Source organism: Pipistrellus kuhlii, unplaced genomic scaffold (assembly GCF_014108245.1).
Source record: "Pipistrellus kuhlii isolate mPipKuh1 unplaced genomic scaffold, mPipKuh1.p scaffold_m20_p_23, whole genome shotgun sequence".
Lineage (NCBI taxonomy): Eukaryota > Metazoa > Chordata > Mammalia > Chiroptera > Vespertilionidae > Pipistrellus > Pipistrellus kuhlii.
This window is the reverse complement of record NW_023425522.1, coordinates 7,814,600-7,829,237: the sequence shown is the minus strand read 5'-3', so window position 1 is coordinate 7,829,237 and position 14,638 is coordinate 7,814,600. Positions and strand designations below refer to the sequence as shown.

Below are 14,638 nucleotides of genomic sequence, written 5' to 3'. Positions count from 1 at the left end.
TAGAGGGGAAACAGCCCCAGGTGCCTCCCCGCTGGTGCGGCCCTATGAAGACCTACTGTGTGCGAGCCCCTATGAAGACCTACTGTGTGCGAGCCACACTGAGGAGACGAGACCTGAGATTTGGTGTCTAGACCCCAGGCAGCCTAGTGACCAGCTTCCGGGGAGGGGGTGCTTTGTGGGGAGTGTCCTTTCCTCCACGGGCCCTCTTCCCCATGAATAACCCACACGAGAACTTAGGAACAAATTTCTCATAGAATTTAATGTGTGCAGGCGAGGGCTGGGTGGAGGCCCCCGGGGAAACCCGGCAGGGTGTCAGCCAGCAGAAAGGCGCTGGTCCCAGAGGGCTGGACCGGGTGGACCGGCCGCCAGCTCACCGGGAACTTCTCTCTCCGTCTCTGCTCACGCGGCTCCTTACACCCGGATCTGCTGCGGCGCCTGGTCCTTCTTCTTCACCTCTGCCCAGATGTCCGACAGGTCCTGGATGAACTGCTGGATCTGACAAGGCAAGGGGACCATGTGATCCTGCCAGCGACAGGCCGCCACCCAGAAACAGCACATCTGCCCCCTCCCCCCCGCTTCCTGTGACCACCCGCAGCCACTCGCCCTCATTCGACAATGATTCTAGTGGCCACGGAGGGCCAGGCTCGTAGATTAACTGCACTAATAGCCGTGAAGCTGGAACTCCCGGAGACAGGCGGGGATGGGAGGGAGCCAGGCTGGAAATCTGGCTGAAGGGCGACAGGAGAGAGGAGGGGGGACGGGGGCATTTGGCAGGCAGGCCCAGCAGGGTGGGGTGGAGCTCCCCCTGGGGATAATCTTGAAGGAGTCATTCACCTGAAACCCAGAACTGATGCTCCTTGTGCTCATTGATCTCCAGTCACCTGGGAAGTTTGGATTCTCTTTGCTGGCTTCTTTTTTTTATGTTTTATTCTATCGAATATTTATTTTTTGGTTAATCCTCACTCCAGGATATTTTCCTATTTATTTATTTATTTATTTATTTATTTATTTATTTATTTATTTATTTATTTATTTTGAGAGAGAGAGAGGGAGGAAAAGAGAGGGAGAGACAGACACACACAGAGAGAAACATTGATTGGTTGCCTCCCTCATGCACCCTGACCAGGGTCAAGCCTGCAACCGAGGTACGTGTCCTTGACTGAATCGAACTGGGGACCCTTCAGTCCGCAGGCCTGTGCTCTATCCACTGAGCCAAACAGGCGAGGGCGCTGGCTTCTGTTTGAAGGAACATGAGGTCAGTTCGACAATGGAAACATGATTTCCCCAAGCAGCTCTGGGGAAATCACTTCATCTTTCTGGGACTCAGGAGCTTCATCTTTAAAAAGGGAAGAGGGAGGAAAGCTTGGCCTAGACCAGTGGGCGGCAAACTCATGATTCAACAGAGCCAAACATCAACAGGATGATTGATATTTATTTTGAGAGCCACATTTTTAAACTTAAACTTCTTCTAATGCCACTTCTTCAACATAGACTCGCCCAGGCCGTGGTATTTTGTGGAAGAGCCACACTCGAGGGGCCAGAGAGCCGCATGTGGCTCGTGAGCCGCAGTTTGCCGACCACGGGCCTAGATGACTCCCTAAGATCACAGTTCTAGCATTTCTCCTTTTCAAGAATGTCCCTGGAGATAGGACTGTCCCGAAATCCCAGCAACTCTGTCAGGAGCTAATACCGGTACCATTACCGACGTGACGCCTGTTTTGCAAAAGAGAAAACGAAGAGTCAGCGAATCACAGGAACTTTCCCAAGGTGACAGAGAAGACGAGCCCGATGTTCTCACAGTAAGTAATCACACAGCCTCCAAAAGTTCCAGCAAGTTCCAGAAACATTAAACATAAATTATATAGAATCTCCTTCGAGAGCCTCAGGACTCTGTGGAGTCCCATATTTACAAACCATGCAACTTGGTTTTCCTTCAGAGTTTCCAAAATTTATGAGTCCAAAGAGTCCTTTGATTTCCCCCCAAGGAAACGTCTGAGCCCAGCTTGGAAGATGCTGCTCTGGCCCTTCCCCCACGCAGCATGTGGAATCCGCCGTCTCAGCTGTTTGCAGGCTGCGCTGTGTGCGGTGCTCCTGCTTCTGTGTAAGTGGCTCCCGAAGCCCGAGCTTGGGTCAGCTGCAGGGATTTGTCCAGAACATTGTTCACTGAGAACCTCAGAAGCCTCCTCCTTGAGGAATTTCAGTTAGAACCAAGAGCTGGGAAAGGATCCCTTTTTCTGAGGAAAACGTATGTTTTCTCATTTTGGTACCAGAGCTGCGTGTTGCTCTTCCTTCTGGTCATCAGAAAGCTCAGCTTCAACACCTGCCCTTTCTAAGGCCAGAATCGACAGTCTTTATTTCTCTCTCTTGCCTTGACCATGGATTTCAACTTATGTTTTTCCTGGTCCTTATTTTCAATGGTTCCGGCTACTTGGTCGTGTGTGTTTCTCTCAGTAGGCTCCTATCCTTTGGGGATGAAGTGGGATATTTTAAAAGAACATTTGGGCCATAGTAAGTATTCCTGTGGAGACAAATCGAGGTGGAAAGGGAGTCAGAAAGCTCACGTTTTGGAGAAGATGAGCTGGAAGCGAGGCTCTGGGCAGGGATGCTCAGGCAGAGGCGAGGAGCTGGGCTCACGGCCCCCTGCCCACCTGTCTTCACAACAGCCAAAGGGAAGGGCCCCCAAAACCCCCGGAGTGCCTGAGACCCTGCTGCTGGGGAGAGAACTGCAAGGCCCAAACTCTCTTTCTAATCTAAGACGTTATTTGTGTTTTTCGCTCTTATTCTCTCATGAGTGTGCAGCGTTTGCCAGAGTAGGATGTCTTAGTGACACGGGCTGTCCCAACAGAACGAAGGCAAAAGCAGCCACGAGAAGCCACCGACCTCCATGCAGCCAGACACTAAGGGGACTTGTGAAAGGGTCCAATACGCCACTCATCCCACAAAATCGCTTTGGAAAACGGATTTTTCATTAAAAAAGCTATTTATGTCCATTTGCTTCTTGTCATTTAAAAATGAATGAATTAACTATTTTTTTTAACTTTTCTGTTTGAGTTTCTTAATATGGTAAGTATCAGTAGATATGACTGATATAAACAGAAGCTCTTTGAGGGTTTTCAATAAATTTTAAGAGTATGAAGGTAGCCGAAACCAGTTTGGCTCAGTGGATAGAGCGTCGGTCTGTAGACTAAAGGGTCCCAGGTTCGGTTCCGGTCAAGGGCATGTACATTGGTTGCGGGCACATCCCCAGTGAGGGGGGGGGGGGTGCAGAAGGCAGCTGGTTGATGTTTCTCTCTCATTGATGTTTCTGACTCTCTATCCCTCTCCCTTCCTCTCTGTAAAAAAAAAAATCAATAAAATATATTAAAAAAAAAAAAAAGATTGTGAAGGTATCCAGGTACCAAAAAGTTTGAGAATTGCTGCTTCAGCACAGACTTTCTCACAAACTCCCTTCACGGTCTTTGGACCGTCCATAACGCTGCCCTCACTTGCCGTAAGAGGGAGGCAGGGTTTTTGGTTTAGGGACAGCCTTCTTGCTGGCTGGTCAGTGGGTGTACTCCTTTACATTTCATGACTTTCACCTTTTTGTTGTTGTTAATCAGGGGAAATGCCTCTTAATCAATTGCTTTTTGTAGCTTGTGTTTGATCTTCATTCACCAAATACTTGTTGAGGCCTACTATGTGGCTGGCAGTGTTCTAGACACTGGGATACAGTAGGGAACAAAACAAAAAAAATCAGTTTGAGAGCTTACTTTTTACTCCTTCTCAGCAGAGCTGAAGACGTTTGTTTAAAGGAATGGTTTTCTGCAAGAAACATAGTGAATGCATCGGCTGCTATGGAATCTCCTAACGTACGGGGGGTGTTCATCTTTGGTCAGAAATGAGATGATTTTAGGTGGCACGTGAAAATGGAATCAAATAGCTTTGGATCAGACATTGAAAAGTTACTTCCTTTCAATGAATTCAAAGAGAAAATCTCAGACTGGTACTAAAATGTCTCTACGACTTCCCTAAACTTGCTGGTTGTCCTCCCTTCTCCCTCACCAACATTCTCTTTTCCCAAAGAGTGGGCCTGCCAAAACCGGTTTGGCTCAGTGGATAGAGCATCGGCTTGTGGACTGAAGGGTCCCGGGTTCGATTCTGATCAAGGGCATGTACCTTGGCTGCGGGTACATCCCCGGTAGGGGGTGTGCAAGAGGCAGCTGGTCAATGTCTTCTCTCATCGACGTTTCTAGCTCTCTATCCCTCTTCCTTCCTCTCTGTAAAAATCAATAACAAATATATATTAAAAAAAAAAAAAAAAAAAGAGTGAGCCTCAGGCACAAGCCTTCGGGACCTCACCGGATCTAACCAGACTGTCTTGCACAATGAATCCAGTGGTGGGTCCCTGCTACTGTCCCTGTTGATGGGGACACACACACACACAGGGTCTCAGTTCTAATGCCGTGGTTCTCAAAGTGTGGAACCCAGGCCAGAACCTGGGGATCATTGAAAATGGAAATTCAGCCCTGTCTGGTGTGACTCAGCTGGTTGGAGCACTGTTCTGTGAACCGGAGGGCTGAAGAGCCGAGGGTTCGATTCTGGTCAGGGTACCGAGCCAGGTTTTGGGTTTGGTGATGTTTCTCTTTCACATTGATCTTTCTCTCTCTCTCTCTCTCTCTCTCTCTCTCTCTCTCTCTCTCTCTCTCTCTCTCTCTCTCCTCTCCCTTCCCCTCTTCCTCTCCTTTCCTCTCTCTCTAAAATCAATAAAAAACACACACACCACAATATGTCATCAAGTTCAATTAAAAAGACAAACCACACACATCCTCGGTGAGGATTAAAAAGAAAATGGAAATTCGTGGGTTCTCACTCCAGTCCCGCTGACTCAGAGGCTCTGGGATGGGGCCCTGCAGCACTCCTCAGACCCCAGGTGACTGGAACCTGTTAACATGTGAGAACCCCGGCTCTATCCGGTTCTTTACTCCACTCAACCAGCCAGGCACCGTCCTGGTTCAGAAGACACCGCCCAGCCGCCCCCTGCGCCTCCTCTTACCATGTCCAGCTGTTTGTGCGTGTCCTCCAGGGACACGAAGGTCGTCTCCTTTAGCTGCTTGCTCACGATCTGGAAGAGGTTCAGCGTTGCCATCTTGATGGTGCCCAGCAAGAGGGTCTTCTTGGCGGCGGTGTTCTGGATGTGCGCCCAGCGGGATTCCTGGGGAGGACGTGGGGGAGGGAGGTGAGGGCAGCCTGTGTGTGTGTGTGTGTGTGTGTGTGTGTGTGTGCGTGTGTGTGCCTGTCCCTCCCTCAGTCACCCCGCAGCCCCGGCCCTGAGCCCCTGCCCCGCGGGGGGCTCACCCAGATGATGACGTCGCTGCGGGCGCGGTCGAAGCGCATCTGCAGGCGCGCCAGCTCGTTGTTGTGCTGCAGGATCTCGTCGTCCTTCTCCTCCATGTAGCGCGCCAGCCGGGCTTTGGCGCGCTCGATCTTCTCCTGGCCCTCCTGCGCCGACTGCATGAGGTCCTGGTGCATGCTCACCAGCGTCTTGTGCCGCGCCATCACCTCGTGGATCTCCTCGAACTGCAATGGGCGGGCTTTGTTCACAGCCCCGCAGTCCCGGGGCCCTACCGCGCGGCCCGTTACCCGCCAGCTTCCGGCCTGGCAGAGAGGCCCTAGGCCAAGGTCAGGGGGCAGAAGCTCTGAGGACATTGGAGTCCCGCTGCTCATTCCTCTTGGGTTGGTATGGGCCATGGGCCATAGTAAGGTGACCAGACGTCCCGCTTTTGGCGGGACAGTCCCGATTTTTACAATTTGTCCGGTGTCCGGAGGCATTTTTAAAAAATTCAAAAGATTAAAAAAAAAAATTCAAAAGATTTAAAAGATTATTTCCAAAGATCTGGACTTTTTTTTTTAAAACGCCGGGGGATGCGGGACAAATTGTTAAGAATTGGGACTGTCCCGCCCAAAGCGGGACGTCTGGTCACCTAACGGTACTTGCAACCGGACCAAGAGTCCTCTTGCTGCGCATTGGAATCATGGGAGGAGCTTTAAAAAGGACATTGGCAGGCTCCGGCCCCAGAGATTGGGATGAATAAACAGGTCTGAAGTGGACCGTGGTCTGAATTTTGCAACTCCCCTTCAATCCCTTCCCTCCTCCCAGGTGATTTTAGGGTTGCAAATTGCTGCAGGGAACAGCCGGGGAAAGATGACGGAGCATATGTGGCGTGTTCAGGAAGCTCAAGAAAGGTTAGCATGGATGACTCGAGATCAAGAAGGGGAGGGAGACGTTCCCTGGAGAAGTGAAAGCAGTGCCCAGGGAGCCCTGGGAGGGGTGTGGGCTTCTCCCCCGTAGGATTTTGAGACCCAGAGAGAACTTCATATCTGTGAGAGGGGGAGGGTGCGTTTTGAGATGTTTCCCAAGGCGATGATGATTCTATTCACCAGGAATGCACCGAGAACCACCACAACCCAGGAACTTCGCTGACTGCTGGGGACAGAGCAGGAGATAAGCCAGGCAGACCCTGCTCTCATAAAGGCAGCGATTTGGGGTGGTGTGGAGGCAAAACAGACAAGTAGGTAGTCAGTTTCAGCAGAGTGATAAGCCTTATCTGGCTGGGGGAGGGGGCAGGACGGACTGTGAGGGTAATGTCTTCAATGCGGCGCTCTCTGGTAGTCCGCATCTGCTGAGCCCGCCCTCCGGCAGGGGCTGCAGAGGGTACCAGCGGGTCAGCAGGCCTGCCAGGCTCTGCTGCCTCCTCCGGTCCAGAACCCTGCCATGCTGGCCCTGCCTCGCAGGCCCCGCTCAGCAGAAGGGATGACGGCGGTGTGAGCACCAGTCCTGGGTGCCAGCTCCCCTCCCCAGGCGTCTATCAGTGAGCTCTCCGGCCACCCAGGGGACACTGCCTGAGCACTTTGTCCATCGCGTGGCATGTCCAGGGATAGACTGGTGTCTGGGGTCTGCCTGCTGGCCTTTCCCAAGGTGCCTCTGGGCAAGGGCCACCCAGCCCAGCATCAGGGGAGACGGGAACCGAAAAGGGAAAGGATGACTGAAATGAGAGCGGAGGTATGAACAGAAGACAGCCAGGCAAAGGTATGGGGTGGGGGTGGGGGTGGAGGTGGGTTTGGGGAGGAGAGGTGCGGAAGCATCACAGGTAGAGGGAAGAGCCTGGTGAAAGATCCTGGGTGTGTGTGGCATGTTCAGGAAGCTCAAGAACGTTTTTTAGTATGAATGACCCGAGTTCAAGATGGGGAGGGAGAGATCACCCGGAGAAGTAAAAAAAAAAAAAAAAGCCCGGAGAACCCTGAGGAGGAGGGTGAACTTCATCCACGGACAGATCAGAGAGAGAAAACGTTATGTCTGCGTGTTGAAGTTCACCCAGCACACGGTGCACAGCACACAAGCTGAAAGGAATGGGCCACATCCAGCTACCAGGAGCACCCTCCAAACTTGGTGCTGATGGCAAAGGACTCGGTGCCAACCTGAAGAGGCTCCCTCTGTCCAAAGATGGGACGCTTGGAACATCAGGAAGAAAAGGTGCAAAGTGTTAAAACATCAAACGTGTTAAAAACCCGTGAGCTTGTAATGATGATAACAACAGCACAGGTCGCTTTCGGAGGATGCTGGAGAACCAGCGCGCTGTTCTGAAAAGAATCGAGCATTTGGGTGGCTTCTTTACGACCCACACAGGGACCAAGCAGTTGACGAAGGGAAGGTTCTCTCTCAGGCAGTGGTTCCGCTTCACCTGTAACTATTGATAGAATCCTGCCGTAAAGGAAAGGACTCCTTAGAGCAGTGGTTCTCAATCTTCCTCATGCCGCGACCCTTTAATACAGTTCCTCATGTTGTGGTGACCCCCAACCATAACATTATTTTCATTGCACCTCATAACTGTAATTTATGTGAATTATTTTCGTTGCTACTTAGGCTGGTCTTAGGCTCTACAGGTCACGGCCCACAGGTTGAGAACCGCTAGCAGGGTCACCTAAGACCATCGGAAAACACAGATATTTACATTACGATTCATAACGGTAGCAAAAATACAGTGATGAAGTAGCAACAAAAATAATTTTATGGTTGGGGATCACCACAACATGAGGAACTGTATTAAAGGGTCGAGGCCTTAGAAAGGTTGAGAACCACTGCTCTAAGGAGTCCTTTACTTTACGGCAGGATTCTAGTTCCATGTGAAGAAGGGCCGATAGGACATTCCCTTAGAGGGGTCTTCTGCCCTCCTACCAAGGAAATCAGAATTGTGACTTCTATCATCGAAGACGCATCATTACCTGTTTTTAAACACATCAGTGGCATCCCGCAATATGTCCTCTTTCAGGTTTGGCTTATTTTGGTCATCATAATAATGCCTGTGACTCGAGAAGCACCCACCAAATGCAGCGTAGGGACCTTGTTTGGGCCCTGATTAGAACAAACCAACGGTCCAAACAGCATTTGTGCAATAAGGGGGGGGATTTTTAACATCAACTGGATATTTAACATCAAGGAATTACTAACACATTTCCCTAGGTGTGACAATGGCATTGGGACTACATTTAAAAAAGCTCTTCTTTATTAGAGTTGCAGACAGAAATGCTTATGGATAAAAAAAATTTGCTTGAAAATGGCAGAGGTGGGAGGTTTGGGGGATTGGACTATGAGTTGATAATTGCTGGAATTAGGTGATGAGTAATGGAGAGTCAATAGACTGTTCTGCCTATTTTTGCATATGTTCGAAATTTTACATAATAAAAAGGGTTTAAAATATTGATGGGAAAAAGAAAGTCACAAAAGGACATTTACAATAGATTAGCGGTTGATGGGTATGTAATATGTTGCCAAAGCAATGAAAACAATCACATGGATGAGAAATGAGGAAATCGGGAGACCCGGTGACCTCTCAGGAGAGGGGGAGAAGTATGGGTGTGGGAGGGCGCACATCGCCTACAGTGTTTTATTACGGAAAAAAAAGAATTAGGGGCAAATATTAAGATTTGACAAAGCTGTGGTGAGTACTTGGGTGCTGTTTTATATTTCTCTATACTTTTCAGTATGCTTAAAATGTTTTGAAAGAAGGAGAGAGAGAAAGAATCAGAGGTGGGGGGCACTGGCTGTAGAAGGGACAGGCTGGTGGCCAGGGAAAATACAAACGTGAGCTCCAGGTGAGGCACATTGTGGTCTAGGTGAGGAAGGGCAGGGACCAGATTCCAGAAACACTTAGTCTTAGGAGGCAGATCAGACCAGGGCTCTGATTGATGGCTCTGGGGAATGAGGAGGAGGAGGAGTCGAGGATGAGGCTCAAGTTCTGGTGAGGCTGTGGGTAGAGGCTGTGGGTAGAGGCTGTGGGAGGGAGGCTGTGGGTGGGAGGCTGTGGGTGGAGGCTGTGGGAGGGAGGTTGTGGGTGGAGGCTGTGGGTGGAGGTTGTGGGAGGGAGGCTGTGGGGAGGCTGTGGGAGGGAGGCTGTGGGTGGAGGCTATGGGGGAGCTGTGGGTGGAGGCTGTGGGAGGGAGGCTGAGTGGGAGGCTGTGGGAGGGAGGCTGTGGGAGGGAGGCTGTGGAGTGGAGGCTGTGGGTGGAGGCTGAGTGGGAGGCTGTGAGTGGAGGCTGTGGGTGGAGGCTGTGGGAGGGAGGCTGTGGGTGGAGGCTATGGGAGGGAGGCTGTGGGTGGAGGCTGTGGGAGGGAGGCTGAGTGGGAGGGAGGCTGTGGGTGGAGGCTGTGGGAGGGAGGCTGTGGGAGGGAGGCTGTGGAGTGGAGGCTGTGGGAGGGAGGCTGAGTGGGAGGCTGTGGGTGGAGGCTGTGGGTGGAGGCTGAGTGGGAGGCTGTGAGTGGAGGCTGTGGGTGGAGGCTGTGGGTGGAGGCTGTGGGAGGGAGGCTGTGGGAGGGAGGCTGTGGGTGGAGGCTATGGGAGGGAGGCTGTGGGTGGAGGCTGTGGGAGGAGGCTGTGGGAGGGAGGCTGTGGGAGGAGGCTGTGGGAGGGAGGCTGTGAGGTTAGAAGCCAGCGCTCAGCCATGGGCCGGCTGTGAGGCCGAGCTGCTCCAGCTCTGAGCCTCCGCGTCCTCCTCGGGGCCGGGAGTGAGCCGAATGAGGTCACGCGTGTGCAGCACCGAGCCCAGGGCCCGGCACACACTGAGCTCCCTGCCTCAGGCTGGGTGTTTCCCAGCTTCTCTCCCTTCCTCTCCCCCTTTACTCTCAAGCGAACAAAACGCTGGGGAAAAGGGGACGCAGGGGGTGGAGGAGGAGGCCACATCCTGACGCAGGCAAAGCCTCTCTCTGCGCCACTAAAGGAACCTCCTTCCCCACGCACACCCCCATTCAGGCATGGACACAGCTGTCATTTGTGCAGACACCAAGGTACAGCGCCCAGCCCCCCGCCCCGACCAGGGCCTTTCCCAGCTGCCCCCAGAGGAGGATGGACATCCCTGCAGGGGGTCCCTACGCCCCCTGGAGCCCCAGGCGCAGGCCGGGGAGGTGGGGCCGAGGGAGGCGCCCCCCGACCCCCACTCACCTCGGAGTTCTCCACCACCTTCTCCAGGTACTTGTTGAAGATGGAGTAGTTCTGCAGCTTGGCGCTCAGCCGCTGGTGCTGTAGTCGCAGGGCCGCCATCTCCTGCTTGGCCTTGGCCAGCTCACGCATGCGCTGCCTCTTGAGGTCTCTCTCCTTGTTGGCTTTCTTCAGGGCGCGGATCCGTTTCTGGTCGTTCTCCTGGGGCCAGGGAGGTGGTGTCTGCCAGGCACCCTCCTGCCCTTCCCTGGAGCCCAGCTGGTGGTACCCTCCATCCCCCCGGGGCCTCTGTTTGCGGAGCCCAGGTCACCCTGAGGATGGGCAGGGACCATCCAGGTGGCAAGAAGGCCTGAGTGTTCTCCCAATTTGGTATTTGGTGCCTCAGTGTCTCCCACTGTAGAAATGAGAGGCAGTAGTTCCTCTCCTCCTCCCCAAAGCTGGGGCAACAGTGCTCAAGCCATAGGGAGATGAGCTTGGGGGTGGGGGTGGGGAGGGGAGTCTGCTCCAGAGGGCCTGGGGCAAGGCCATGCCGGAGAGCATGCAGCCAGGAGCTCCCACTGGCATCAGGCTCAGGCAGGCGGAGATGCGCGCACAATTCCAGGCCCAGAAACAGACAGGACCCTCAGCCACTGCAATCCAGGCCTGCCCCCCTGCTGCCTCCTGCAAAGCCCTACCCCCCCCCCCCCCCCCCCGAGATCAGAGGGCGAGCCCGCCCCTCCCAGGGCACGCGTGCGGCTCCTTTCCCTGGGTCCCACACGGATGGCGGGAGCCTTTGGAGGCGCGTGGGGAGGACACCGGGGACTGGCCTGTCCCTGCCAGCCCAGGAGAAGACTGGAGGCCCCACTCCAGTGGTTTTCAAGTTCCACTGTGCATCTCACCCCCCGGAGGGACTTCTTACACATGTGGCTGCCTGGGCCCGGCCTGCGGCCTCTGAGAGCAAGTGGAGGGGGGTGCCGGGGTCTGCATTTGGAATAAGCGACGCCAATGGTGACCATTCGGAGAACCCTGTCCCCCACATTTCCTGCTGCCCCAGCCACTCCACTCGCTCTCCTCTGGTCCGTAAGAGGAAGTGCACCGCTGGAGACTAAGCCTGGTCCCTCCGCTTCCTCCCCCACCTGGCTGAGGCCCAGAGCACCACCGGAGGGCTCCAGAGCAGGACTCCCCAGATTCCTTCCTGGAGAAATCTGGGTTTCAAAATGGTGACATCGCTCCTCAAAGGACCCATGGAGAGGCGTGGCCTCAGCGAGGACTCTGGTGCCTGGTCCTTCCACCGCCCCCTCCCTGGACCCACAGTGCCAGGAGGGAAGGATGGGGTGACTGGGGAGACTAAAACTCTGCCTGATTCATCTCTGTGCCTCCAAGTGCTTAGTCCTGCCCCTAGTGCATTCATTCATTCATTCATCCAGTAGATACATCATGTGTGCCAGGTATGGGAAAGGAAATGGTCGACGGAAATCTAGGAGCAGAGACTGACAAGCAAACAAGAAATCACTAACAACATTAAGGCAGGATCTAATGGGGGGAGCTCCAGGCATTGCTGAGCACCGAGAGACATCTGACCCGGGGTGAGGAGTAAGCCAAAGCGAGGAGGAGGAGGAGGAGGAGGAGGAGGAGGAGGAGGAGGAGGAGGAGGAGGAGAGGCAGGGCGTGGGGGAGGGGATCGGAGTGTGGGTGTCGGGGGGGGGGGTGTGTGTGGCCGCACACCCCGATACCTGGATGAACTGCTCGAACTTCTGAATGTGGGCCTTCAGCTGGGTCTCCTTGACGCCCAGCTCCTCCCAGCGCAGGTTCAGAGTTTCCATTCTCCGCTGAAATGTCTTGGGGTGCAGGGAGCAGGATGGTCAGGTGGCATGGGAACCAAGGGAGGCCCCAGCGTCCTCTGCCCAAGTGCCTCCCTCCCCAAGTTCCCTCCCCCCCACTTTCCTCCCCCATGCCTGGCTCAGAGCAGAGCATCCGGGGACATGGGCACCCCCCAAGTCTGGGATTGTTTCTGTGTCTGCAGAGGCCTGGCATTACCAAAGCCACCTCCAAAATGAAGGGCTGTCCCGGTGGCCCCTGCACGCCCCCCCCCTCCCGTCTCCCACCTCCTTCTTATGCAACATGGCATGGTGCATGATCTTGGCCTCCTTCTTCTTCTCCAGGAGCTGGATAGATGGGGAGTCTGACTGCTCCTCAATGTGGGGGAACTTCCTGTCCAAGACATGGGCCAGAGGGGCTGGGGCGGGCTGGGCTGGGAGTAAGCCAGACAGCCATGGGGAGGGGAGGGAGCCCTGCCCCCTCTGAGTGTGCTGAGTATGCTGTGTGGAAGTCCAAGGAGCAAGGTGAAGCAGGGTGATGAGTGAGGGGTGGGGATCTGGGATGGGGGTGGATTGGTGCCAGGGAAGGGGCAGGACGATCTGGGTCCCTGGGTCATAGGAGAAGGAGGGGTGGAAATGGGAGGTCCCTGTCCAGAGGGGGCGGCCCTGGCCCCAGGGGGCACTCACTGGAGCAGGTGGAGCAGCCGCTCCCCATACTGCAGCCGGAAGTACTCGGCCAGGTCCTCCTCCTCCATGATGCCCAGACTCATGGTGGCGGCGGTCTCAGGCCTGGGCAGCCCAGTCTCCGCGGGGAAAAGAGGGGTCGGGTGGTGGAGCCGCAGGGAGCTCGGGCGTGGCGGGCTCTCGCTTCTCCTTTCGGCCTGCTTTTCGGGGTCCAGAGGGCGGGAGTCTGAGAGGCGCCCGGGGAAACGGGAAACGGCTGGAGGCTGAGAGCAGCAGCCACCGGAGACCTGGTTGCCTAGCAACGGGCGCCGCGGGTTCCGTGGACCACACGTGGGGCCGGGCGGCGCCCTCCGACCTCTGGCCCCTGCCCTCCTGGCCGGGCCGCTCTGCACCCGCGTTCACCTGCAGGGGCTTTGGGGAGAAGCTGGGCTGACAGATGCTGGCGTCGAGGCGGGAGGAAGGGAATGGGGTTCGGTCCAGGGGTGTCCGCAGGAGGGCGCTCTGCCCTGAGCCCCCCTCTTCTCCCCGGGGCTGGGTGCGTGTTGGGGGCAGGCAGAGCGGGGGCTGCAGAGGCCTCCCTCCCTGGGGGAGGGAATGCGGCCCGGGCAAGGCCCCCCGGAGGGGATCGGACCCTTTTTTTTTTTTTTTTAAATATATTTTATTGATTTTTTACAGAGAGGAAGAGAGAGATAGTTAGAAACATCGATGGGAGAGAGTCATATCCCGCACTGGGGATATGCCCGCAGCCAAGGTACATGCCCTAGACCGGAATCGAACCTCTATCCACTGAGCCAAACCGGTTTCGGCCAGACCCTTCTTTTGCGGTTGGCGGGATATTAAACAAGAAGACCGCCACCCCAGGCACCGCAGACGTCCCCTATGGGGTGTGTTTGCTGTGCGGTGGCTGCTTTTCTTGACCCCATCCGAGCTCATCTGGCCCGAGGGGCAGCGTGGAAGCGTGAGAGCCCGCGTGGGAGTGGGGCCGGGGAGGTGCGGGCCCGGGTGCCCCTGCCCGCCTGCCGGGGCTCCGCTCTGCACCCTCTGCACCCCCGGGGGCAGCCTCGGTGGGTGGGGGGCTCCGTCTGGGGCGAGGTCCCTGCTCAGCCAGCTCATTCCCCCAGCATTGCCCGTCCTCTGGCGCCCCCTCCCGGCCGCCCCCATCCCCCTCAATCTGGCCTGGGAGGAGGAGACTGGTGGGGGGCGCCGCCAATCTCCCCCAAACCTCAGCCTCCCCCAGTCACACCGCCCAGTCTTTCCCCCAGAGCTGGCCGCTTCCAGCCAGCCCCACGGGCTCAGCAGAGGCAGCGGTATAACCCCCACCCCACATCACCCTCTCACCATGCCCCCCCATCCCCCAATCCCTCAATCAGACATGGCAGGATGACAGGAACACTAGTAAAGATGGTAAGCGCCTCACAGGGGTATGTTTCTCTCCTTGTTTAGACCTGGATCCTGGCACAATGGTGATGCCAGCCCTGAGGAGGAGGCTCTGTTCTCCAGTCAGCAATTGCCTGGCACACACAGGCACATCCTTGGTGGCATCTACGGCATTAGCTGGGCCAGGGCCAGATGCAGGCAGCAAGACATCCTCCTCGGCCTGTGTGCCCCTCACAGCTGGGGCTCTTTCTGCCGCTTCCTCTGCAAGTCATCAGAGTCTTTATCTCCATCACCCACCGCCATCCTTCTCTG

At 55.3% G+C, this 14,638-nt stretch overlaps 1 protein-coding gene across 1 annotated transcript; it reads right to left on the bottom strand.

Moving 5' to 3' along the window:
- Positions 1 to 239: 239 nt before the first annotated feature.
- CCDC42 (coiled-coil domain containing 42) lies at positions 240 to 13,291 on the bottom strand. Its single transcript, XM_036452220.2, has 7 exons — positions 12,953 to 13,291; positions 12,554 to 12,659; positions 12,182 to 12,286; positions 10,473 to 10,670; positions 5,335 to 5,556; positions 5,033 to 5,191; positions 240 to 495 (listed from the first exon to the last, which is right to left on the bottom strand). The coding sequence occupies exons 1-7, from the start codon at positions 13,033 to 13,035 to the stop codon at positions 412 to 414; spliced, it is 957 nt and encodes a 318-aa protein (XP_036308113.1). The 5' UTR covers positions 13,036 to 13,291; the 3' UTR covers positions 240 to 411.
- Positions 13,292 to 14,638: the final 1,347 nt, after the last annotated feature.

What these genes read in the sequence shown, in the direction of transcription:
- CCDC42 (XM_036452220.2), bottom strand. Translation starts at nt 13,035, where the DNA reads ATGAGTCTGGGCATCATGGAGGAGGAGGACCTGGCCGAGTACTTCCGG. An exon ending in CCATGTTGCATAAGAAGGAG is followed by an intron (nt 12,287 to 12,553) that starts GTGGGAGACGGG and finishes CTGCACCCCAAG; the next exon opens with ACATTTCAGCGGAGAATGGA. An exon ending in GCAGCGACGTCATCATCTGG is followed by an intron (nt 5,192 to 5,334) that starts GTGAGCCCCCCG and finishes CGTCCTCCCCAG; the next exon opens with GAATCCCGCTGGGCGCACAT.